The sequence below is a fragment of the Centroberyx gerrardi genome, chromosome 7, assembly GCF_048128805.1.
Source record: "Centroberyx gerrardi isolate f3 chromosome 7, fCenGer3.hap1.cur.20231027, whole genome shotgun sequence".
In the NCBI taxonomy this organism is placed as follows: Eukaryota; Metazoa; Chordata; class Actinopteri; order Beryciformes; family Berycidae; genus Centroberyx; species Centroberyx gerrardi.
The window spans coordinates 16019505-16045984 of NC_136003.1; the positions used below are offsets into that span (position 1 = coordinate 16019505).

General features: G+C 42.6%; 2 protein-coding genes across 6 annotated transcripts in view; one reads left to right on the plus strand and one right to left on the minus strand.

Moving 5' to 3' along the window:
- The window catches only part of septin9a (septin 9a), a 74495-nt gene that overhangs the window by 14238 nt on the left and 33777 nt on the right, over positions 1–26480 (minus strand). For 4 of the 5 annotated variants that reach the window (XM_071912295.2, XM_071912296.2, XM_071912298.2 and 1 more), the window contains one exon: positions 25614–26369. In XM_071912295.2, coding sequence (XP_071768396.1) covers positions 25614–26369 — 756 coding nt within the window. Of the gene's footprint in view, positions 1–10414; positions 10434–25613; positions 26370–26480 lie in introns of those variants that run through there. The other variant, XM_078284447.1, reaches the window with a different exon arrangement.
- LOC139921912 (uncharacterized) lies at positions 15813–20501 on the plus strand. The gene is made up of 3 exons (XM_071912300.2): positions 15813–16044; positions 16853–17025; positions 17644–20501. The coding sequence occupies exon 3, from the start codon at positions 17648–17650 to the stop codon at positions 19211–19213; it is 1566 nt and encodes a 521-aa protein (XP_071768401.1). The 5' UTR covers positions 15813–16044; positions 16853–17025; positions 17644–17647; the 3' UTR covers positions 19214–20501.

The following is a 26480-nucleotide window of genomic DNA, read 5'->3' on the forward strand; positions in this document are numbered from 1 at the left end:
GAGAGAGAGCATACAAGCAAGTGAGAGCAAGCAAGCTAATGAGCAAGAAAGACAGAGAAATAGAGAGAGAGAGTTTTTGTGTGCCTGTGTGTCCTGCATCTTAATCGGCTGGTTTCCAAGACAGGAGAAGCAAGGCTCTTCAAAGCATCGTTAACTGTCCTTGTTGAATGCACACTGCCCATCTGTGGAGGTCAGAGTAGTGTCAAACACTATAAACTACTTGGCAAACACACGACACACAAAGGCACACAGGTCTCACTATGCCAAGTCCTGGACCTCTACTGTGGGAAACCCAGCTCAACCCAACAGTGAATCACTTTCCTTACTGGTAGTAAACAACTGGAGTCTTGTGTTGCCATATCCAATAAACTAAAAGACCCACAATGTGGCGACGCCGATATGAGAATGTCAGGCTTCAGGTAAAACGTACCGTGTCAACATGTTTTATCTTTATACAATCCAGTGGTGTTGTTTTGTAAGTGAATAAAGTCAGAAAGATGTCTCTTGAACTCACTGACCCCATGAACCAATATGACACCCTGATCCATTCAACGCCTAAATCCTAACCAACCTATACTATTAATCTAGATATCCCATTGGTGTAATGGTGGAAGACTGAGAAGCAGCCTATTGTATGACAACTGGATTCGTGGACCATTTATCAGAGCTGTTGCTCAACACTAAGCAATCATCACCTTAACCTCTTCCACTATGTCCTGCCAAGGTGCTGGGAAACTGTAATGGTTCTTATCCAGTAAACACAGGTGTCTGGAGACAGCCGGTTGGAGCATGACCCTATAAATGTTAAGTGACCTTTAACCTCCACATGAGAAATGTCTGGCTGTGGAGGCGTACCAGCTGGTGGACATAACCTCAACCTTATCAAACACAGGGGAGAGAAAGTCAAAATACTGGCCCGGCCGGACCAAATATAGACTCATCCCAGGCCAAATAGGGATACGGACAGACCAAATAGGAACATCAGGGAGCTAATGTGTTTGGTGGAGGGTGTGTGTGTGTGTTTGGATGTGAATGTTCTCACGTCTAAACTGTTAGATCTGGTTTCAGTCAGCCTCTGTCACATTTTGCTGACAGTGAAAGCAATGTGAGTAAAACAACAAAGCTAACTGTCATCCTGCCCATCAGATGAAACTGCAGTCAACAAAGATGTTAAGTTTCAATGGGAAACCTGTAGCAACTTTCTAAACCATTCGGTTGCCCTAGGAAAGTGAAAGATGAGTAGTAATTGAGCAGGTACATCGTATCCATATGCCATATCAGTGCCAATCAGTGTTGAGCAATATGGAGCAATAGCACTGCCGCTTTCTAATTAGTTTCCGGGAAATTACTGTGCTCCATACATCATATCAATCCTCATGTCATGCTCCTCTGTATGAAGTTTTCCCATGTGTCAGGTCCAGTTATGGGATGGAATTGGCATGAATAATGTGTTTCCTTTGAGTCCGCAAGACAGCAAAATTAATTTTAGAAATTGGAAAGCAGAGAATGAGTCACTGGACTTCGCTGTGATCCTGTTTTCAATTAGAGGCACTAAAGAATATTTTTTTTCAGTGTTCAGTGCAGTATCGGATTGCTTTGCTTTTTGTAAATACGGCCAGCAGTCTCCTACACCACAAAGCATGTGGGAGGAGGGGAGAAAAGAGCAGAAACAAGAAGAGGGAGGAGACAGGAGGATGGATTTGAAGCAGGCAGAAAAGATGGAGTCAAGAAGACGAGGACAAAGGCAGGAGTGTAGAGATGGAGGTGGCAGGGAGAAAAGAGGGGAACCAAAAAGGAGGGGGAGCACCGAGGAGGAGGAGGCAGAAAAGATAAGGTCAAGAAGAAGAGGACAGTGGAAGGAGCGTGGAGGAGGAGGGGAGGAAAGAGAAGAAAACCAGTGTGACGAGAGCAGTTTGTGATTTATTCCACTTCTGGGCCTGGGGCATTCCTCTCTAACTACACACAGGCCTCCAAATAGGGCTGTAAATACAGTTGAAACCAGCTAGACATGTCTCTGTTCACTGCATGTACCTCGTCTTAGAGCACTATTCAAAGTCACTGAAACTAGGAAGAACTATGAAGAACACTGTTTGTGTCATCTATGTTTAGTGTAGATGTGGTCAAAACCACGGGGCCACGCTCCAACTGTCCAGGGTGTTGATCTTGACAGCGTGGCGAGCAGGTCAGAGGCCATGTTCCCAGTTTAGGTCTAGGAAAGGAGTTAGAATGAGGTTGGTCAACTCATGACAAACCAGTGGTTTGACCCTCTGTGTGAACTCACTTGGATGGCAAGAGAGGAATCCAGGGTGAAGAAAGGGTTGGAAACTTGGATCAAGACTAGTTCATATTTAGAAGGAGGCGGCCTCCTGTATCCTTAACGCCCTCTGAATCTAGAAACTGCTTCCCTTTAATGTGACACTTTTAGGGGTGGCTGATATGGACAAAATATCATATCACAGTATTTTCATATATTTTCACGATTCATGAAATGCATTCACAATATTTTTCAATATTCTTTTCTAAGGCCAAGTTGCAATTCATTGAAAACTGATAACAATATAATACTCCACTTATAGTATTAAAGTATTCCAACAACAACCAAAAAACATAAAACTTGAGCTTATTAAACTCAAAACTTTAAATAATAACTTAAAGACTTTCAGCATCGGTCAATGTAAGTTTTCAGACCTATTTTTTAACGAATTCTAGTTTCAAAAAGTAAACCAGCACTGCACAGTTTCTAGTTACGAATGAAAAGAACAGTAATACTCAGAGGTCTGAAGTATGACTAGGCCATAAATCAGTCATTGTGCCAAAACATTGTACATCTTGGACTGCCACAAGAAAATAGCAGGCCAGCTCAAAGTACAGTCGTGGAATAGCGGTTTCAGAAAAATGTATTTCGTACCGAGGGTCAACCACTGTGAGCAATCTATTGAGGCCTTCATTTTAAACTGTTTTGATAGCAACCATCTTTTGCTAGGTTGACCATTACAGCAGCCATTGCCTCTTGCCAGTGTTTGCTTTTCTTTTCATATGGAATTCTCTTCTCATAACAATGACTGGCTAACAGTGTCTGATGCTGCCTTCAAGTGTCGCTTGTAAGCTCCAAGTTTGGAAGTCATGAGCAAAACTTGTCGTGCCTTCGGGTCAGAAATATAAGAACATGGACTCTGTAACAAAAGTAGTTTTTTGGTGGCTGTTGTGTTAAATCAAGCAGCACAGACTTACATTGTGCTGCAGCAGCAGAATAAAGAGGAGAAAATGCAATCATGTTGTTTAAATTAATTAAAACCAAAAATGTGTGACAACTAAAAGTTAATCAGAGTGAAAAAAACAAACAATGCTAATTATTTAAATAGAATGCAAACCAATAACATGGTTCCCTTTCTATCCGCCCTTTAAATGTCACATCTGGGTAATTCAGGTATCATAAAAACTCTGACTTGCCCTGTCATATTTACCACTTTGTCAGGTTGTTCACATGCACTCAACTCTCAACTAAATACAATATTTCTGACAGCCTGTCAAGGCAACATAGGTCAGTCCTTTGGCTGTTTGTCTGTTCCCAACATGCACTTGAGTAAGATGTTAAGCAACAAAGCTTTCTGCATGTTCTTGTTTTGGAGATGACAGAGCAAATAACAGTGCTTTGAGCAGTGTCTGATGTAGCAAAAGAAAACCAGTTCCACATAATGGAGGTGGAGCCTCTTTTGTAATAAATTTGTTTACAAAAGTAGCACGCTACACTAATCTCAGGCCCCTCTGCTTGTAAAGTGAGGTTTCTAAGAGCGGAAAAAGATGAGCGTCAATCATAGTAAATGACAACCAGGCATGACATGATTGAATGCATTCGTGAGGGAGAGGGCTGGTAGGACAGTTAAACACTCAATAGATTGGTGAAAGCAGTCACTATAAACGGCTATGGCAAAAATTGTATGGAAATTCCCCATGGATTGTAAACTACTGTAATATATCACGATGCCCATGATCTCCGTATGAATGCAGATCAAATCAACCTCTCAGAGATGCTTTATTGATCTCTGTAAGTAAGCTTTCTTTCTGCTTGCCCCCCTCCACATGGAGGCCAGTCTACCAGCTCAGCTACAGAACAGCATCATTGGTACAGATAGGGATTCGGTGTCTTGCTCAAGAATAGTTAGCAGAGTGGATGACTGATGACAGCCCCTACTTTATTACACATCTGTAATATATGTGTCAATATTATGTGTCAAGTGACTGCACTTAATTGAGCTGTAAATAAGTTGACATGGGTTGGCCAGATATTTGCCAGGAACTCCATGTCAAACACACGTCAATGGACTAATCCACTAAATGGGACGTATGCATCTTTACTCTGGTCCAAAATCTTTTTATGGGCCCACTTTAAAAACATCTGCTCCTTGTCCTCTATTTACATTCCCAGACAGGAGAGCAAGTAGAAAGAGAAAGAGGAGGAAGAAAAGAAGGAAGCAGATTGGCAGTCAAGTTTTATGTTAACATGGCCACATTTTACTTGTATGTCTGATGGTGACCCAAATGCTTCTTCAGAAGTGTGTGGGAAGTGAAGAAGTGCAAAGCTTATTCTCTGTGATAAAAATCAAAAGGCTTCTTGGAGGCCTTTCCAGAATCACTTAGAGCGATTCTCCAGCTTGGTTTTTATGGCTGACTTACCCTAAGAGGAACTGATGGATGGCACTAACAAAATGAAGCAGTTAAAGTAGAATTAAGCAGTAAGAACCTCATGTAGCATCAGCTAGGTAGAATAGGCTGCATGTTCAAGTTCAAGTTCGTTTATTTATATAGCCCTTTATCACAAGCATGTCTCAGAGGACTTTACAGAGAAAGTGTCTAGCTAGATCTAACTAAACACAATCAATGGTGAACAAAATTATATAGGACAAGCATAGCGAAAAACACAAGGTAGGCAAGAGCAGATTTTAGCAAGACAAACAATCTACCTATTCTACATAGCCTAACCTACCCGGCACCCCCAGCCTTAGACCCTAATGCACACAAGGAAAAACTCCCAAGAGAAACCTTAGTAGGAAAACTTGGAAGAAACCTTGGGCGGTCTGAGGCAAATAGGGATCCCCCCCCCCCAGGACGGCTTAGCGTGCAATAGATGCCGGGCAAAACATTGACAGAGTCATGGGCAACAATAATGACAGGAGCAAACAGAGAGATACAAAAAGGAAGAGAGGCAGCATGCATGTGCCCATTTATTCACGCATGAACACAAACACATGAAAGACGCCATTAATTACACTGTATCAGGGTTCCAAACAGCCCTCCAGCACAGAATCAATTAGATATCCCATCTGAGACCATCTGAGTTTAGGACAGACCCTGGGGGGCGCACACACACACACAATTTTTCCCACCCTCCAACAGTGAATCCCTCAATAAAAGGGGGAAATTGGGGTGCTGGCAGTGCAAACACAGTCTGTTGTGTTATTAAAGTCAGAGTGTTTGTGTAGCAAGGCCCTGTTCCCATACTCCTCTTCATTCAGCTCTCTGGAGAAATGTGGCCTCTGACCCCTGCAGGGCCCAACTAGCACACGGTGTCACCTGGCACTGGACACGCTGTGTGTGTGTCTATGTCAGATGTGTGTTGCATGCTTTCTCCTATACGATGCATGTGCGTTGTATGCTCAAACTCTTGTACATACAGTATGTTGTAATGCATGTATGATAAACTACAAGTCACCTCCCCACAGGTAAAAACAAAGGCATATCAATCTGCAACAATCCTGATTGTACTTTCAATCTTCACTCTTCTTGTCTCCAAGTCACTACAAGTAGCATCGTCAAATAGTGTTTCTTGCAGACACTTGGGGAATGTTTGTAAATTGCAGTAATGACAGTAGAAGCCCACAGGTCTGTCTAGACTGCCGGTGGAATGTGTTCTTTCTCCACACTGTGGTGGTGCACAAGAGAGCTGTTGTCTTTCTAGGCTTTTTCTGCCTCCGACACCACACAGCCTACAAAAAAGGACCTTCAAAGTTTCATCTATATATTATGGATAAGATGCAGGCATAAATGTACAAACAAACATACAAGTGCATACATTCACACAAGCACATCTAAATTCAAGATGAACAATTCCACCACAATACTACATTCCTCACACAAGTGTCTCTGCAATTCGTTTAAAGCCCAAGACAGTTCCAGAATATTCTAAGCCTAAAGCAATTGCTAAACATTAACTTCCATGCGAGTTGACACAAAGGCTAAATGAATTAGGAAGTTGCCCATTTTCTGGGACTCTTTGCAAAGAGACTAAATAATAAGCTGGCTAGCTATTATCTGATAGCGGCTCGTTGACAGGAGTGGTTACGGTCATTAGCCAGACTGCGGTAGCTAGCTAGTGTAGTGCTTTATCTTAGTGCTCGGGTCAAAGTGTATCAGTGAAATGGTTGGCTGACAGCTAGCATGGGTCCACAGGGCCAGGGGGGCTCAGGAATCTGACCCCTGTCCTCACACATACACATACCTCACCTCAGGGACACTGGTCAAGAGAGCTGCAGTCAACCTCATGTAAACATACAGTTGTCATGTGTAATTGTGTTTGTCTACATAGTATCTAGGCTAGCTGGAGTCACAGTAAACTAAAAATCAAATGAATTTTCATTAGGATGGACCTCAATAGTCTTTATACACTATGACACTTTACCCTCAGGAACTATGCCTGTGCGCCATAAGACTCAGAACATACTCCATGCACTTCCATCCTACTCACTACAACTACCTCATGGTATGTTAAGTCACTGCACTACTGGTCTCTCATTTATGGCTGCAACCTAATGCACGCCAAGCTGCATGACATGTATACAGTGATGGAATGCTTTTTGTAGAGTGATATGTATAGTCAACTGTCTATCGTATGTCCCGCACTGTCCTCTTGCTCAATGCGAGGTTCTGCTGTCCCTGCACCATGTGTGTCGGTATGTACTGCTGCTATGTCAGCTGTCAATATATCTCTGCACCGATATCACCAAGAAAAATTCCTGAACAGCAGTTTTACTTGGCAAATAAAGTGATTGTGAATCCAGAGACATCTGCAACTGATAACTAACAAAACATTCCAATATGGCTAGATATATGGACAGCTAGCAGTGTTCTCTACTTATACCTGCGTCATGGTAGGCCATCAGTCACAAGGGTGAAGTAAGCTGTCATTAAGACTTGTGACAGGTGTGTAGTTAGAAGTTGTAGCACAAGATAGATCAGTGTTCTGTGACTATTGACCCACAGTAAGGTGATCCTGTCTGTCGGTGTGGAATGGATGGGGACTGTCATCATTACTAGAGTCCATGTGACACTTGTGCCGTACATGCACCTATCCATATCTAACAAACAGGCTGTGGTTACTTAAAGCTTAGATGACTGAGAGAAAAGGTGTATGCAGTCTCTTCAGATCTGGATGTTAGCTCACTCTCTGGCTGCTCATCTCTCTTTCAGCGTTGGGATCAGGAGGCTTAAGCTAAATGTAGAGGGCCTCTTTGACAGTCACTAACAAGCGCTGTATACTGTATGTGCATGTGCACACACAGATGCACACACACGTTCATCATTCTATCAACAAAATGACCAGCGGGAGGCCTCAGGCCCTTTGACAAACTCCACAATCTGTGTGTGTGTGCGTGTGTGTGTGATATAAAGCCCCTCTCTCTGGTCCCCTCCAGGCCTCAGTGCAGTATTTATGGACTGTGACTCACCCACATACACAGGGCAAGTGTTTAATAATTGTAACACTACCATGGTGGCAATTGCCAAGAACCAAACCATTCAATGTTAATTTGCAACTAACTGTGATCTTCTATTATTTCTATTATATTTGCCTGCATTAAAAGCAGGTGAACACTTATTATAAGTCATGATTAGTACAGCTTCCTCCCCACTAACAGGACACTGTTCTATGTTTAATGCCTGTACTTCATTTTTGATGCCATTTACATTACCGGCTTGTCTTGCATTATGTGCTGTTCTGCATGACAGTGTGTTTGTTCAGTATATACCCATTATGTGTTGATTGTTGTTACTACTTACTGTTATGTGTCCATGTATGTAGCTGATCTATTCCATGCCATACCATCATGCTTTACAGAAAGCGATTTCCACTAGCCCATGATGTGTGGCGATAAAGGTCTATTTTTTTTTTCTATTCCTCTGACAGGTGCTCCAAGTCTTGAAAAAAGTGAGAAAACATCATCGTGGATATTACGGTCTGCCAATAACTCCCTAAATTGTTGGAACCTGTTTATAATATACATTACCTGATGATACCACAATGTTTTGGACCCATCTCACAGTATCAGCATTTCCAGTGAGTCACCTTCATCAGATTTCCTGATTGTGAAGTGTGTAAGAAAGTTCAAATCAAATATTTTTTTCTTTTGACTGATCCCTCATGTACAATATGTGCTCATGTAATCAATTCTAGGACTTGAAAAGTCACTTCAAAATTGGGATATATACAGTAAAAAAAATTTAAATCTTTTTTTTTAAGTTTTATCTCCAAACTCTATATGACACAAGTCTAATAATAAAGTGAAAGTGAAAAACAAAACACTCAGTCTACACTTCTAGCTACATACAAACACAAACCTACCTTATGATAAACACAAACACATGTGTATCCACACACACTAAAAAACAAAAACTAGCTATTCCAAGAATGCAGTGCTCAAACTATGAGCTGATACCTTATCAATCTCATATTTCAGAGCTCAGATCACATTCAGGAAATATTTAGCATTTCAAAGTTATGATGCTGAATGCTACAACAGATACATTATCTTACCCCACTGACTGACTGGCTGACTCTCTCTCTCTCTCACACACACACACGATACAGAAGGTAATGACGACCTTTCCAGCGTCCCATCAAACACTGGTGAAAGGCCACTGTCTGTTCTCGCCTGGCAATGCACAAGGGCCACAACAGAGCTCCTTTCAACTCTGACTGTGTGTATGTGTGTGTGCATGTGCATGTGTGTGTGCGCTCATGTATACTTGTGAGGCAAACCAGAGGCGGCTGACTCTCTAAAAAGGTGAGGAATGGTTGCTGTTTTCCATCAATTTGGGACTGGCTGATATGGTCAGGGAGCTCTGCCTCGTATGCCACAGGTCAACCCTGGACTACAAAACCTAGATAATACGAGGCTGGGGCTGAGGTCTGTCTGAACTACTGCCACATAGTCAGTTTTACTATGGCTCACACCACCACTCTCTGAACCTAAACACAGAGAGAGAGAGAGTCAGAGTTTAGAAAGATGAGAAAAGTGCAGATGAAAAAGAAACTTGAAAATGAAACTCGAGCTGTACAAGGTCAATAGAAACGGCTCAAAAACAGGAACAAAAAAAGAACATCCATTGATTTCGGTCAAAATTCGACACCTTGCATTTCCCACTGGAAAAGAATAAGGACTACTTTCCACCGATTACCATAAACTAAAAAGATCCCTTCATTGTACTTTCCACTGTAGAAATTAAACTAAAAGACTCCCTTGCATGCACAGTAAAGCCCACTGACCACATGTGTGGAGCTAATCTTACACTTTGCTACACACACACACACACACTTCTGAGTGCTCTGTGTATGTTCTGGTAATGGATCACTCCCAGAAAGAGCAGAACAAGCAGAACAAGTCCCATGTGTGGACAACGTCAGGAGGGGGAAAACATGGAAAAACACAAAAAAGTGAATTCAAACAGAGTGGGGGCTGAAACATGATGGAACGTCCCTCTGCGTGTGTGTGTGTGTGCGTGTGCGTGTGTGTGTGTGTGTGTGTGTGTGTGTGTGTTATGCAAGGACGGATTGATTACAAGGCTTGCAACAGAGCAGACACACACAACATTTAGGGGATCAAAGACAGGGGGAATACAAAACCTGAACAATGGTAATTACACATCCACAATCACATGCACGCACATACACACACACACAGAGACACACGTAAATGGGAAACATGCACAACCTGAGTGCATGTCCAGAACAATGATTGACTACCTTCTCTCCTAAATTCAAACCCACTGCTCAACTCAAAGCCACTTTTCACTGCAGCCAAAACATTAACACAACTGACATGCATATCAAACATGACACTCTCTCCAGCTAAAACAGCTAACAAACATATTCAGACAAACACAAACAGCTGGGCTCCTGAGCCAAGAGTGGAAGGAGTACAGAGATATATCAACCAAAGTATGTGAAAACCACAGAAAACTAAACAGTGTACAGGGAAAATGAGTAACATACAAAAAAAAGAACAATAGAACAAGCAAACAAAAAAAACCCTGCGAGAGCATGACTTACTCCCTCTCCTTCAACCTCCCTTCTTTCTAACACACACACGCACCCATGCACACACCCACCCACACGTACTCTCCCGGTATGCAGAACACTCACCGTGTGTGTGTGTGTGTATGTGTCGTCCCCTGCCGAAGTGCAGCGCTCCAGTGAGAGGCCAGACTCTGCTGGCTCTGGAAGCTCCCTGCCTGCCCCTCCCACCCACCCCCGTCATGTGACACAGGACGCAAGGGAGCAGGACACGCCCACTTCCTTCACTGATCACCCCCCCCACACACACACACGCCTCCTCCTCTCCCAACCCCCGACCCGTATGCACACAAAAGTGATCTTTCGCAGAGATAGAGCGGGACTGAGGGAGAGAAAAGAAACTAAAAGGAAAACAAAGTAGAGAGACATGAAACAATGAAATGAAAGAGAAGCTGTCGAGTTGCAGGACAGGGTTAACAAAACGAGATTAGGTTGAAGAGAGAGAAAGATTGTGTGTGCGTGTCTGTACCGAGGTTGACTACAGCCTTTGGACCTGCTGAATGTCTATCTCCAAAACACCAGGGCTAATTTATGACCACCAATTACCTGGCCTGACCCTCTCCTCTCCTCCTCAGGCTCTGCATTCACCGCATCCCACTCATTCCACTCACACACACCCTTAGAGACACCAGACTACCAGGATTCCCTTCACCAAAACACCTCTTAGTGATCTGACCATCTTTTCCTGTGAGTTCAGAGGCAGAAGGCCATTTTGGTGCTCAATTCTTTAGGGATATAACAGCCCTCCATGAACCAGGGCTGCACAGTTTTAGAGAATACTGCAGTACACAGTATGACAATTTTAAAAGACAAATCACAACGGGAAATGTTTTTGAGCTGCAGAATCTGCATAGAAGTAATGGAAATTTGTTCTTTTGCACTTGGGCACTAAAACAAAGCTGGGTCTAGAAGTATTGCAAAATTCAACAACAACAAATGAACTGAAATATGATTTGGCAATATTGTTCAGCCCAAGGATAAACATCCTCACACACAGCTTCAGTTAACTCTTCACTTTCCCACCAATCAAAAACATTGCTGGCATGAAGTAAAGGTCATTCTGTTGCAATTACAAGATCAATATAGCATTTGAAGATGTAGGCCTAGTCATTTTTAATTTTAGAAATATTGAACAATAAATGAAGGAACATTTTTCCCCCCCCCAACATGGTTTATACTGTATGTTGCTTTTGAGGGGAATCCTGAGAGAAGAATGTAATTTTAAGGCTGAAAATTAACAATTAATGAATGCAAAGTTAAAAGTAGGCTACTTCAACAGTAGCTGAATGTTTGTAGAATAGTTCGAAATTCAACTACGCCTTCACTTTTTTTTAAACCTGAGGGAGCTGAGGGAGCCAATTACTTTGGTAGAGTAGTATTCTTATGGTGCATGTATATTTGTGTGATTAAAGAGCAGAGGAAACAGCTGTCTCTAGCCTCACAGGAAGGGTAATTACATACCATAAGGGCAGGGGCTTGAGTGCACCCTTACAGCCACACACACACACACACACACACACACACAGAGCAGCACCTGCATTCCTCGAGATGAAGAGTCGCGTTTCAGCAAATACACCCAAAACAGGCTGGAAAGGTGGATTTATTTCATTCCATTACACAGACTTAGCTGCCAAGATAAACCGTTCTCTCAGCACAGCCTGTATGGCACATGAGTGCTGCATACCCACTCCACCCAGTTCATAATTTATACCATGTCCATCTACCTAATCTGAAGAACGATTATGGGCATTCAAAAAACGCCTCCATCCCAACATATCCCACTGACCCCTTCCCCAACAGACACACGCACACAAACACAACCTCCTGCCCACCTCTCACATATTAAGATAAAAACATATAAACCTCACACACACATACATACACATGGCCACATCAGGTCTTACCAAACATGGAGCTCAAATAAACCCTGGGTGTACTTAGTTTTACAATGCAGGAAACCTCACATTTTCCCTAAACTAAAGGCCCCCAGTCTTAAAACCTTTCGTTCTCTGCCCTCCCTCCCTTTTCATCTCCTTCTCTCTGAAACTCCACTTTAGCGCCCCAGTAAAAGCCCTGTGTTTAAAGAGGAGAGACCGATAAGTAGATAAACTGACGGGGGTTTTTAGTGGTATTAGAAGCTAGAAGGCCTTTGCTGGACTCTGCATGTTGGGTTTTTGATTGCTTTGGCGCCGTTTCCGAGAGCATTTCCCAATGGAGTTGCTGATGTCCAGATTGGACCTGTCCCTGGGTTCTTTACTGAGCATTACTGCATCCAGAAACCCCTGGGTGATGCAGACATTACTGTGGGAGGATATTTCACAAGCACAGTCTTAGTCCTACCATACATCTTTACAGTGCCAGAGGTAGAGCGAGTTGTACTGAATTGAAAGAGGAAAAAGACGAGACACATGATCTATCAATCTATCTTGAGTAAACAGAGGTAAACAATGGCAACATGCCCTTTGCCTTTTCCCTCCAGTGTTAAACAAAAATTAATGCAAATCAGTGCTTCAGCGGCCTAATCTAGAATTGCACACAGTGCTGTGTGAGTACTTAAAGTGATTGTAAGAGAAATAGTGTAATGGTACAGTTACTCTGTTGTTTCAAAAGACAGATGTTGCAGGGAATGGGCTAACAGCCTTGTGCAAATACTCACTCAGTAACTGTGAGCTCAGAACAGAGAAACTTTCTCGCCTCTTTCTCATGTCACAGCCTCTCGGGGGCCTCTCTCTCTTTCTGTCTTGCTAACAATTCAGGCTTCTTTTTCTCTTTATTACCCCAAACCCCCGAGTTGAGCTTTTCTGTCAGAGGTCCCCAGGGTTCAGCGTGTAAAACTTCTTTGCCCTTCACTGCTACGCCCTCTTCATTGATACCCAACACACACACACACACACACACACACACATAATTCAGCACAGGTTGTAGCTTTGTCCTTGTCAACCCTAAAGCACTGTAAGCTGATACTAGACTTTACAGATGTTATTAATGGGTAAAAAAAAAAAGACATCTTGTACGATAAAAAAAGATCGCCTTTTCCATTCCCTCCCCTCCGAAATACTGCTTCTCCTAAAAGCGGTTGACTCCCAAATGAACCCTGCATGCATGCAGAGCGATCCAACCATCATTTGTTTGATCAAACACAACTTGGCATGCTCCTTCAGTATTGAGTAGCTGCCCTGCTGAGGACGCGGCCTTCTCAGATAAAAGATCTTCATTTTGAGGAGAGGGGGGACGCAGTGCCAGAAAGCCAATAGCGGGGGCTCCAAGGCTGATGTTTCTGGGCCAGATAGAGCCAAGATGGTGTCATGTGTTGGCAGGCGGAGCATGGGGCTGCCTGGCTGACCCCTGACAGCGTTCCTCGCAGCTGTCCAAGGCCTTTCATAACACAGAAACATGATGGATAGAACTAGCATGACTCACTGGGTGCTTTATAGTAAATGGATCACTGGTTGGTCTTTTTCCTCTATGGTATGTGCAGAGCAAGGACAGAGTGAGGTGTATGCTGTGTGCGAGCATTTGTGTGTATAACTGTATTAAATAGGGAAAGGCCTTTTTGTGCACTACAGGTTTCCCCAAGTCAGTATACAGTGGGCTGCAATGCCCCCGGCAGAGGGAGAGAAGGAAGGACAAAAAAAAGAGGAAGAAAAAAAAAATCAACAGGGCTACCTTTGCTCCAAAAAACATGGATGGGAAAACCCCCAAAAAGACTGTGTGAGCACTGTAAACGGTAAATTTATGCAAAGAAAATCAGGTCAGTCAAGTCCTGTCTTCACTTCTGCCGTACAACACCCTCACAACATGATCACTTCCTCTTTGAGAAAAGTGAAATTCCACTGAAAATGTCAGCATGTAAAGCTGCATTGTTGTAGCGTAGATGCAAAAGAAGAAAAAACAGGAAAGAGAGCGCTACAAGGATGTACAGTTTGTATGATGCCCTCGTGCTGCCCATGTGAAAGATGTGGGAGTTGACCACAAGGAACTAAATGTTTCCTTTGTGTGTTTTTTTGACTCCCCTATTATTGCCTGACTTTCTGACTTGTCCAAAGGGAATACCAAAGCCTCCATACAGGATATCAAGTGAAACTCGAGTTTGTGTATGTGCATGCATGTGTGTGTCTGCGTGGATGCGTGTGCTTGTGTGTTTACAGAGGTGTCACATGAATCCAGTTCTCTGGGAAAGGAGGAAGTGCTTCCTTGGTTTGGAGGATTTATGGTAAACAGGCAAAGAGGGCACTGTCCGTGATCTCAAACATACACCACAGAGCTCACTGTGCGCAGCTTGAGACATCAAAACATGTCATCTATCCATGCAGACAACTGATTTACAGTATAATCACTTTATAACTATAACCTATAATGGGCTTTAAATGTCTCCACTGACATAAAGCTGTTATGAGCTCCAAGCTTGCCATCTTCCAGGTGTGTGAGGACAACCACCTGTGTGACAGCATCTCCTGCTGGTTACTGGTAGAGTTGCAGCAGTGGGAGGGGAGCAGCTGTACAGAGCTGCTAAAAAAAAAAAAAAACAATGTTACAGAACTACAGACGACAATGGTTCACTATACAGTGAGTTCAGCATGCTTTGGTAGGCTAGAAGATTTGTATACTTTCCTATAAGGAATCCTATAACTAGATGGCTCCTGCTACATAATCCTAATCACCCTGACCCTCTCACCTGAGACCACAGGACATGCTATCAAAGATAGTACGTTTCTAGTTCTCCAGAAACAAACCCTCCTGAGCCTTCCTTTTAATTGCTATTATACCTTAAAAAAAGACTAACAATAAATAAACGTAAGACAACGACAAATCAGTCACCATTTTTTTCATCTTAAATGTTATTTCCACCATTTACTAATAAAGTTCCCAGATTATTCACAGGCTGACTTTAAAACAAAATAAACCATTGAGGTTTAGTAACCTTTCTATGGTAATTCTCTCTTATTAGATATAGGCCTACACTGTAGCATGACTGGAAAAGAGAGAATGAATGAAATAAAGTTAAAGTTAGCTGGATCTACCAAGCCACCAGTACATTAGTGAGTGTGACGTCACCCATTGGCTTCTGAAAGGCCGTTTTGAAACCTGGAGGTTGTGTTTACGGTTGCCGTCTGTTTTGGAGCCGGATGAGCCAAAGCACGGGAAAGGGTGGAGCCGTGGTGGAGGGAGTGGAGTTTGGGTTGTCTGCAGAGACGCAGCACCGCCTACTATTGGCCCATAATTGGCAACCCGAAACAACCCCGTGTTATATCCGTTTTATCCTGTTAATGACACAATTATTTTGAAAATCGCCACAAGGAGACACATAAAAAGAAGCGAAATTAGCTGCTGAGACCATAACCTCTTATGGAAAAAATAGGACTTTATATTTTTAGCGAGAAGTTGGGTTGTGGTCCCATTGACTTGCATGGAGTTGGGCTGGGTTTGGAGTGTTTTTAGAGGCAGCCCCTAGCGGACGTTAGAAGAACTGCTGCTGCTGCCACTTCCATATTGGCTTCAAAGTTCACCCGTGGTTTTGGTCGCTTGGTTTCAGCACAACAACTGTACATGCTACTTCCTGTAAACACCAGCAGACAGTCGCTTCTAGTAGTTTCACTAGTTTCATTTCTGGTGAAACAGTAAGCTAAGACGAGCCTAAGGTAAGCCTACTGTCAGACAGACACAACACACACACATCCGACAGCAGCAATCTAAAGCAGGTCAGTTCTTTTATCCTGTGATCCTTTTTCATTCAGTTTAGCACCCATTTAATATAAATGAGTGGAGCATGCTATTCCCATGTTCTTGATGAGGTTCGTTCTACTGTAAAATGAATGTGAATGGGAAATGTTTATTTATGGAATATGGATTATTTATGGATATTTAACCTATTTCAGTTTCAGGTTTGTTTTACCTTGTACTTTGACAACAACCTCTCTAATATATATATCGGTTAGGAATAAATGTATGGATCAAGGACTTAAAAGAGAGCGCATAAGGAATGCAAGCAATAACTTTATAAACCTCCACATAGGCTGAACATGTCTGAACATGACCCGATTTGCTCTACAGCTCTGTTCCTTGAGGAACATAAAACAATTGACAATAAAGAAACTTCTTTCCTCAAAAGATAAATGAGTCAAGAAGCCATTAACCTTTTTTTCCATCTTATTTCCATCATTTGCTAATAAAATTTACAGATGATTCACAGACCGACTTTATAAGCCATTGAGCTTTAGTGATCGGTTATCTTTTCTATGGTAATTCTCGGTTATTAGATGGTACATGCACTGTAGAGTGACCGGAAAACTAAGAGAGAGGGAATTAAATAAAGTTAAAGTTATAAGGTGGATTCAAACACTCCACATTATGAGTACATGGGAGGTGACCTAATTTACCAAGCCAATTATTTCTTTCGAGCTTTTGAAAGATATTCTCCTGTCACACACCTAGAAAACTTTGCATATAGGCTAACTTATTACTGCTAAACCCAAACTAAACAAACATCACCACTGCTTTTCTTTACAGGAATAATAAAATTAGGTTTCAGCAAAACAGAAACATTATGATACTTCCTGTAAACAGCAGCAGCCAGTTGCTTCACTAGTTTCATTTCTGGTGAAACAATAAGCCAAGATGAGGTAAGCCTGCTCCCAGACAGACACAGCACACAGACATCCGACAGCAGCAGTCCAAAGCAGGTGAGTTCTTATTTAGAGATCACTTTTTCATTCAGCTTAACATGAATGAGTGGAACAAGCTATTCCCATGTTCTTTATGAGGTTTGTTCTGCTGTAAACTGAATGTGAAGTTAAGTCAGTATCTATTTGAAAGAGTTTGTTTTGTTTTAGCTTTATGTTTTGATCTAAAAACCTGTCCTATATGTATTAGGGCTGAAAGATATTGACAAAACATCGAATTGCCATTATTTGACAGAATATTGCAATTGTGTTTTTTCTTGTCATAAATTGTTTAGAACTTTAAAATCGTGATTCAAAAAGTGATTTTGATAAAAAAAAAATAAAAAAAAAAGATATATAGATTTATAAAATAGGTGTTCACCAATATGTACTTGATTCATGGACCAAAAATTATGCGGAGCACTAAAACACCTAGTTTAGAAATCCATTTTGGATCCACACCCCTCTCTCTTAAACAAATGAATTGCAGCCTCTGCAATTTGTTCATATTGCGCTTGCAATATTTTTTTTATTAATTGTTCAGCTCTAATATGTATCAGTTAGGAATAAATGTATGGATCAAGGATTTAAGACTGAATACATGAGGAATGGAAGCAATAACTTTTTTAATCTCCACAGGAAAATGAACATGCCAGGAAGAGCCCCGCTTTGCTCTTTAATTCTGCTCCTTGCCCTGACCGCTGCGTCAGCTGTTCAAAAGCTCAATACAATCAATGATTTGAAGAAAATCAACTTTGGCCATTCTGTCCCCAAGCACAGCCTTGTGCTGCTCCACTGGTTTGCAAACACCGTTGACATTGACAATAACGATGCCATGCTGTTGACCTTTGAACCAAACAGTGGAGATTATGGCTCTCATCATTATGGCAACTATGAGAGGCTGCTGGACCCACTGCCTCAGGGACATCCCAGGTACAGGTACCGGTACTACACTCTTGGCAATCTCAATCAAGCAACCTCCATGGCACTTCCCTCCTATGTCACTGAGCGCCTCCACAACTTGATGGAATATGAGGAAAGAAATAGGGACCGGATCATATTCAGAGTCAGGGAGCGGAACACAGATAATACTGCAGCTTGGCCGACGATAGACCAGGTGTATATCACACAGCATTATGAGTCTTCCCAACGCCAGGGGACACGGTACGATCCAGCAAACACCTACCGCATCACTACCAACCTCATAAGACAGATCAGAGAGTTCTCTGTGGGGGAAAACGAAAGGAACTCACTGTACGAGCTCAGAGAGGACTTTGGAAGTAACATTGACGATTCCCAATTAAGGCACCTCAGAAACACATTGGGGGACCTTGCTTGTCTAGGATTGCTGTTGTTTATTGTGATCGAAGAAAGGCTTTCCTCAAACCAATCCAGATCTCCAGCTTATAGAGGTCAACATGTGGCCAGAAAAAACACACAAAATCATCTTGTCGTCAACATTCCAGAAACCACACAAAATCATCTTTTCGTCAACATTCCAGAAACCACACCAAATCACTGGGTCGTTGACATTCCTGAAACCAGGCAAAATCTCTTACTTCAAGATTCGTCAAGACTTCAGGTGATTACCGGCAACAATGGAAACGCCAGGATTCATTGGAGTAATGTTCCTGAACACTTTCTAAACCAAGGTGTGATGGTAGTGCTTTTCAAGAACAATGAGGACCAGGAGACCAGCAGCATTTTCACGTCAATTGGAGACAGAGCATCAGGGAGTTACGACACCTCAGTACCCCTGAACTCCGGCCTTCAGGTCCGGCTGCATAAGACCAGAAGGTGGTTCTGCTTCTGGACAGCGGTGGGACAGGAGATGTGCAGGGGCAGAGAGTTCCGCAATCCCGCAGCAGAGAAGCCAGTCCATATCAGGGGCTACGATGCAAGCCTACAACTCTTTGTAAAGGATGGTAAGGCTTGCGCTCGCTTGAATGTGAAAAAGACTTTCAGTCACTGGAGGTCAGAATTTAAGAAGTCTTGGGTGGGGTTCTACTCCTCTGCAACTAAAGCAACAGATGAGTATGAAACCTGGAAGTGGCAGTGGGCAACTAAATTCAAAAGATGCACTGATTTGGATGACTTTTATGATAATGTCTATGAGTATCACTCAGGTCTGACAATTGCTCCAGGAGTCCAAGCACGATTCATACTCAGGGATGGAGAAGATATTGCACGCACTCCAACCTGGACGTGATGAAGACTAGTAGAGATACAGACCTTTAACACAAAATGGATCTTACAGGCTTCAATTTATTATTTCTCCTATCAAGGTTTTAATTTCATGTTTTGATGAGAATTTCTCACAAATAAGAGGAAGCACGGGAGCACAAGCCAGTGTTCAAACCAGTGCTGTCAGCTTGTGGTACTGCAAGCCAGGTAATCTTGGTGGAATATTGCCCAGAACACACTCAAAATAGCTGGGGATTCAAAAGAATTTAAATGAATCATCTCTGTGCTTTGTTTTGCCTGCCTGGTCTGATTTTAGCAAAGCTGCCTCATGCATTATTGAATTTTACATTTTCTTTAAGATTTTGATTTATTTGTTGTCATTCATTTGTCTTTTTATCTCTTTGCTATGTTTTTTTTTTTTTACAGTACCTTCAGTTTTATTTTGCACTAGATGTTTTATTCCTTGCACTTTTTCCTTGTGACGCACTTTGTAACTTTGGTTTTGAAAAAAGCTCTATAAATACAGTTTTTTATTATTATTATAATAAAGCTAGAAAAACATTCCAGGACTGTAAAAACAGGATGACAATTTGTAGGTCTATAAAATACCAAGAAAAGTTTTTGGCAAGTTCAATCATGACAATAACATTAAAAATATTTTCAAAATGTTTTGTGACAGGAAACTTGGTATGCTTTGGAATGAGTCATAAGTTCATTGGATGGTCATGAACACCTAACTTGTGGCCTTGTTTTTTTTTTTTTAATAATCAATCAATCATTCAATCAATCAATTTTTCAGCAACTGGTCTGACAGTTTGTCACTTGTAGTATCATCCACTTTTCTGACTGTTGAAGCTTTCGGTGAAAACTACAGACAAAGGCAAAGCCACAATGGTAGATGACTGTGTGATCAGAGACTCCTCTATTGGAGAGAAAAAACACAGGGTATCTTTGATTAGCTAACTATCTTGGTTTAGCATCCACAAGGTACAGAAATCCAAGATGAGCACTAAGACAGAGATTAGGGAGGTCTCAGGGGTTACACTTCACAAAAAAATAGAAAGATTTCAGAGGATGTGTACAGCAAAGCCAAGATGGAGTTCTTCATCAAGAATAGCACAAGCTCTTCTTGAAAAACAAATACTGTATTTATGAAATGATCTACTGTGTCTGTGATCTCTGAGTGCAAGACAGCCTTGCTCTATGATGTATTAACAATAAAAAACTGGACTGCATTTTCTGGTTGCTTTTGTAATTAATTCTTCAAATATTTTCAGAATGTTGAAATTTTTGTTCATTAAACTGAATTTGTAAAATTCCTTCAATCAGATCCACTGTCTTTTAATATATGTGCCAGGAAACTGCAAAATTTGCAAAAGCTGGATATGCAAAATCTATGAATATAGCCTACTTAAGTAAAACAGCTGGGTGTGTGTGTGTGTAAGACACACACACAAACACACACACACACACAGGATAAACTATTTATCAGTGAAAACATTTCCATCCCTTGTGACATGCACAAGTCCTTGGTTCTAGCCAACTCCTCTGCAGGCTTATCAATAGGCCTTTATGTGTGTGTGAAGGAGATGAATACTGTCCTAATATGGTGAATCCCGGGGAACGCTCAGCAGGCCAGCACAAGACTCTATTGATCATAAGATAATGAATCATCAACCAAAACTATTGCTAACTCAGCTTCAAGATAATCCTCATCAAAGGCCCTTCTCAAAAGCACTAGACTCCAGGGCCAATTCAAATGGCAAACAGCCATTGCATTAATTACCCTGGAGGCTAACTTTGATCTGTTAAAAGCAAGGCTAATTCTAATTCTCAAAATTGAGATGTGGATCAATGTTTTATATATTTTTGACCTTTGAGCTTTCATAGATCCTGGATCTGGTATGTGAGGGGAGAAAGGAGTGAAATTACATGAACTAGCCTAAATTCTTCTTTTCCCATCACCACCTCTCCTTTTCCCTACAGGCATGTTCTCCTACTTAAAACTGACTTTACACACAGGACACCACATAACACTACACTCAAAGCCCTTTCTTTGCAAAGTAAAATAATAGGCAAATAATAGAAAGACAAACTGTCCAGAAGTGTTTTCTGCACTTTTGGCTAGCCAAATCACAATGCATGACCACACAGCTCAGCAGAAGGACTGTGTACAAAAAGGTGCTCAGTCCAACAGCTAGCTCCACGCTAAACAGAGCACATCACATAAAGTGGCCATGCTCTAGTTCCCCATTAAGCCTTGATGGCTCCCTCGGTTCAACTCTGCTCTTCCCTTTAATAGCATGGCAGTTGCTTAATTTCATTTACAAGTTCCCTTCTCAACCACTCGAAAGCTGCCTCTGGACTAATAAAACACAAGGAATTGCTCAAATTGCTTCCTGAGGTCAGAGGGAGGTCAGTGTCAGTAATGAGAGGGAGTGGGTGGCTGGTATGGGAACAGGTTATGTTGAAATCCTGGTGTTGCAACTATTGTGTGTGGCCCTTACTGTAAATAAAACCACCATCTTTAGTGTGACGGTGGTCCAGTTTCATCCAACACATCACTTATCAATGGCGAGTTATAACATTAAAGACGAGATGAAATGAAAAATGCCTTTTTAACCCTTTTAGATCACATCCCCGGTCATACTGTGCACCTATTTAACAATATATGCCAAAAAAAATACCAAAAATCAATTTCATTGTATTCTTATATCAAAATTCAATCATGTTTTCTTCCTGTAAAACAAAATATGCCGTGTGCTTACGTAAGCATGCCCGTAACTAATTTCAACCAATAATATCATGACATCCACCCATCAATCAATCTTCAACTTTTAGCGCACAGAGCTAAGAGGCTAAGATTCATTAGTTAGCTAGCTAGCCATAGCATTGTACTTCGGTGTGTCTTCGGGTGTTATGACACACCCACTTTTCAACGTTCAAATCAAATTCCTCCCAACGTTATGTCCCGCCTGTCTTTCCTGTTTCACTCAGAAATACGTCACGATACGGAAGTTAGATACTCTCGAAATGCCGTTTCATCTCGACTTTAACTACTACTTTAAGAGGTGAGCACAGTCCGTCATGAATACATGCTCTGACCTTAACCCAAACCACCTTACCTAAAGCTAGTCTGTCACATCTGTAGGCTTATGCATCTCAAAGTAAGGTATCTGTCTGTCTTTTCTTGAACACTGGCTTGATTCTATAACATGCATTATTGCAGCCAAGAGAAACTAAATCAAGGTCAAGGCATGGGACAGGAAACCGAGATGAACTGTGCACAGAATGAATGAGTGGGTGGGTGTGTGTCTGTGTGTGTCTGTGTGTGTAAACACATGAGATCATATCCTGTTGAAGCACCAGAAGACTGAATACAGCTGCTCATCATTATCGCGGACACAGGAATACAAATCAACAGAAACAGAGCATGTCATTACAGCACCTTGTACTTTACAACCGCCATAAAAACCGCCACCTTATCGCTTATCACCGTGTTCATCAGTCACTCTCCCTTGGGTGAGACATTCTTAACCTTGTCATCTGTGCAAGGGCGTATATAAAGACTCATAACTGTGAATGAACACACGCATGCACACACACACACACACACACACACACACACCCTGAGGCAGGTGGGTCACAATTAAAGATCCTATGGGCCCTCAAGTAATAAACTAATAGGTCAAACACCCCTATAAACACATACATTGAAACACACACACAGCCAACGTCCCACCGGATACAGTGCTGACACCTGGGGTAACAGAAGTTTTCCCATCTAAAAACAAGAGAAAACATATCTCAACAGAAATAAATCTAAATCTAAAAACAAATATTACGGGCTAAAAAATAATTAGGCTGAATCATTGTAGTGTGAACTCGTGCGGCCAAACAGAAACTAGGTTGTAGTTTTGGGCTCGTCGTCAAAGCAGAGGGGTCAGTTTAGTTTTCTCCCAACTGATTGGAGGTCAAAGTTGACTTTCCTCATTTGGCTTTCTCCCTCCTGATAGAGTTTACAGGAAATCTGACTCTCTTTCTCGCATGCTCCTTCTCTCCCCATTTTTCTCCCTCTTCCCTTCTCCCCACTAACCCTCCCCATTCTCTCTCCCTCCTATCTCCTCCTCGCTTCCACCGTGATCTTCTTTCTCGCAGGCCCTTCCCTCCCTGCACATGCAGGGCTAAGCAGGGGGAGTGGTAATCCGAGCCAAATGTGGCAGAAGACGAGACTTAATCCTCTCACTTTCCCCTGCCTCTTTTCCTCTTATTGACGCTACGCCACATTTTGGATAATTAGCATGCATCCTTCCTTCCTTCCTTTAAAGAACTGACTGATTCAACAGTACTGTAGCGGTGGGACCGAAAAAGCTGTAGAATAACTCTTCTGCATGAGGCAAAAGCTAAATTAAAACCCAAACTGCCTGCCAAGGAAGTGCAGCGAGAGAGAGAGAGAGACACCGAGAAAGGCAACATGCAGCATAAAAACTGGAAATTGGAGGCTTTCTATTTTTATGTAGAGCATTTTATGGCCTCCAGATTTGGAATGTAACACCTCCCAGCCGCCTACGCCTGGATAGTACTCAACTAGCTAGAGAGCAACGCATGAACACAGCTGTCTCCAGATAACACTGCTCCACACACACACACACACACACACACACACACTAGTACAAAGATGAGCCTCTCTGAAAGGATAAACAATGATAGAGGGGAAACCAAACAGCGCAAGGAACTCGCAAGAGAGTGGAGAGATTCAGAAGCCACTGCATGCATGCGCGCGCATACACACACACAAACTTTTCCAACATACCAGAAACCAGTCTGGAGTTCAGACTCTATTGAAGCCTAATAGAAAGAGAAATCTCACCATACCACCCAAACTGCAACGTCACCTGTGCTCCCTAACTCATAGCCTTGCTCGTGAATTTCTGCTAACCCCAAAATGAAAAACAGTCCTTAGTCACATCCTACAAGGCTTTCCTGTGGTATGACGGGATTAAGTAAACAACATTAGAGAGACTTGCTCTTCTAATCTTGAACTGGACTGCCTAAGAGCTTAGCCCATATGAACCGTGACTCACCATCCTTGATATGCAGCGTCTTACCACAGTTAAGGGGCATTTCTGGAAGTTACGCCTCAGTAAAACCAATACTTATGGCACAAGTTACTATGAAAACATCTGGTTAAAGCAAGATGCTCAGTTTGAGTTTTAGCGTCATCACCGCACCACATGTTTGGAAGGTGAGTCAGTCGTGGGTGAGACTAAAAACAACCTCAACGTTGTCCAGGTAAGGAGAGGTTTTGCACTGGTTTGCCTCATCTAACAAAAACACATACAAAAAAACTTTAGTATTGTAGTGAGGCCAGACCTCTTATGTCATGGAAAAGTCCACCAAACAGTTTACAGAGAAGCAGTGCATGAAACACACACACACACACACACACACACACACTAAGGCCAAGAACTTCACTGGCTACCTTACTTTCTGTATAACTAGTATCTAATTAAACTTTCCTTTTTAAAAGCAGCAAATACACCTATATTCAACACCTCTGGTAATCTGATTTTACAGTTTTTTCATCCTGTATGCCTAAGTCCAGCAGCTGATTCCAGTAAGCTAATGGTGGGCTATAGCCAAATAGCTTGACTGTACGAGTCCCATCTTTACTGCTGTCCTGGGAGCAGCCCTGGGATTCTCATCATCACCCTCCCTGACCTACATTCACAGATAGTCTAGACCGTTGAGCTCACAAGGACTGGTGCTGGTGCTCTTTTTTTAAATGGTACTGCACAGCTGTCTTGTAACATTAGTTAGAATAAACAGAGTAGAAATCTAAAATAAACATAAAAAAATTCATTAAGATTCATGTTACACTGCAAATTTCACAGGGCCCTTTGTTTGCTGCTGTGTTTGTGGGATCCAGTGTGGTAATTGTGTGTGTGTGCATTGCATGCATGTCTGTGCCTCAGAAAGACTATGTGAGTTTGTTGTGAGATGAAGCTAACCTGAAACAACAGCTGTCAACAGACAAAATCAAAAAGCTATAGTAAGAATTTCAGAAGGAACATAGTACAGCTATCCTCAACTGATTTCACCACAGTTAAGTCAGCGCCAAATCAAGCCTAAACTGAGAATGACTGTTGCTATCATTTAGTTATTGGATTAAGAAAGACAGGCCTTGCTGAAACCAGTTGCCTCCAAATCTGACATCAAAAACAAAGAAAGTCAAGTGGCACTTTTACAAAAACAAAACAAAACAAAACACTGATTTTATGGGTAAAAAAGGCTTAATTGCCTCCTCAAGTAGCTCACTCCAGTAAAAACAATTAGCCTAACCCTGGGTAATTTCTTGATAAATGTGAGTTAGCTTGGAAATGAAAACCAGACAGCATGTTGAAAGGAGCAGAGCAGGTACTCACTCTCTGTGGGTCTGGCTGTTGGGGTCTCTGTGACAGGGGACTGCATCCTCTCCACCCTGGGCTCCGCCAGGGTGGGCAGGGGAGCGCTGGGTGCTGGAGGTGGGTGGCTGTTGTTCTCCACCACCCTGCCTGGCACCGACCCATCTGGCTGTCTGAAGACAGGCATCTCTGGCCTCCTGTTGGCCACCTCCACGGGGCTAAGGCTGGGGGATGGGGGCTCTGCTCTTCTCTGAGGGGGCTCTGGGATCCTAGAGGCCAGGCCCGAAGCCGGCTGGGCGTCCATCCTCCTGGGAGGCGCAGGGGGTTCGTGGGGCCGTGACATGCTGAGCTCTGCCCGTCTGTTTGTGGAGCTTGAGAGGGGGGTGGACGAGCTGTCTAGGGGGGCACTCCGACTACTCAGGCTGACCTCAGGCCGCTTGAGGCCAAAGCGGGCAATACCGGCGCTGGGCGAGTTGTCAATTTGCTTGGAGGAGACCTCAATGGAGATTTCTGTGCGGCGGGAAGAGGCAGTGTCTGGGTTGCGACTCCCTGACAGCTCAATGCGCCTCATGCCGGTCTTGGGGGAGCGGGGATTGGAGGACTCGGAGGGGGAGGTTCTAGACGAGGAGTAGTCAGAGTTGCGGGAGCTCAGGTCGTAGCTCCGCTGGCTGGATGTGGAGGAAGTGGATGAGCGGAGAGGGTTGGTAGTCCGGCGGGTCAGGGGTGAGGGGTGTGTGGACGAATCTGCCTCCTCCACCTCAAACGACCGTTTCAGCGCTGGAAAACACAAGGCAGTTGTTGTTAGTCAAAAAAACAGCAGATTTTCTAGGTCTCTTCTGAGGTTTCATAGATTTTTCTCCCCAATATAATTAATTGTCATAAACAATG

Excerpts from the sequence above, each read along its gene's own strand:
- LOC139921912 (XM_071912300.2), top strand. The coding sequence starts at position 17,648 with ATGAACATGCCAGGAAGAGCCCCGCTTTGCTCTTTAATTCTGCTCCTT.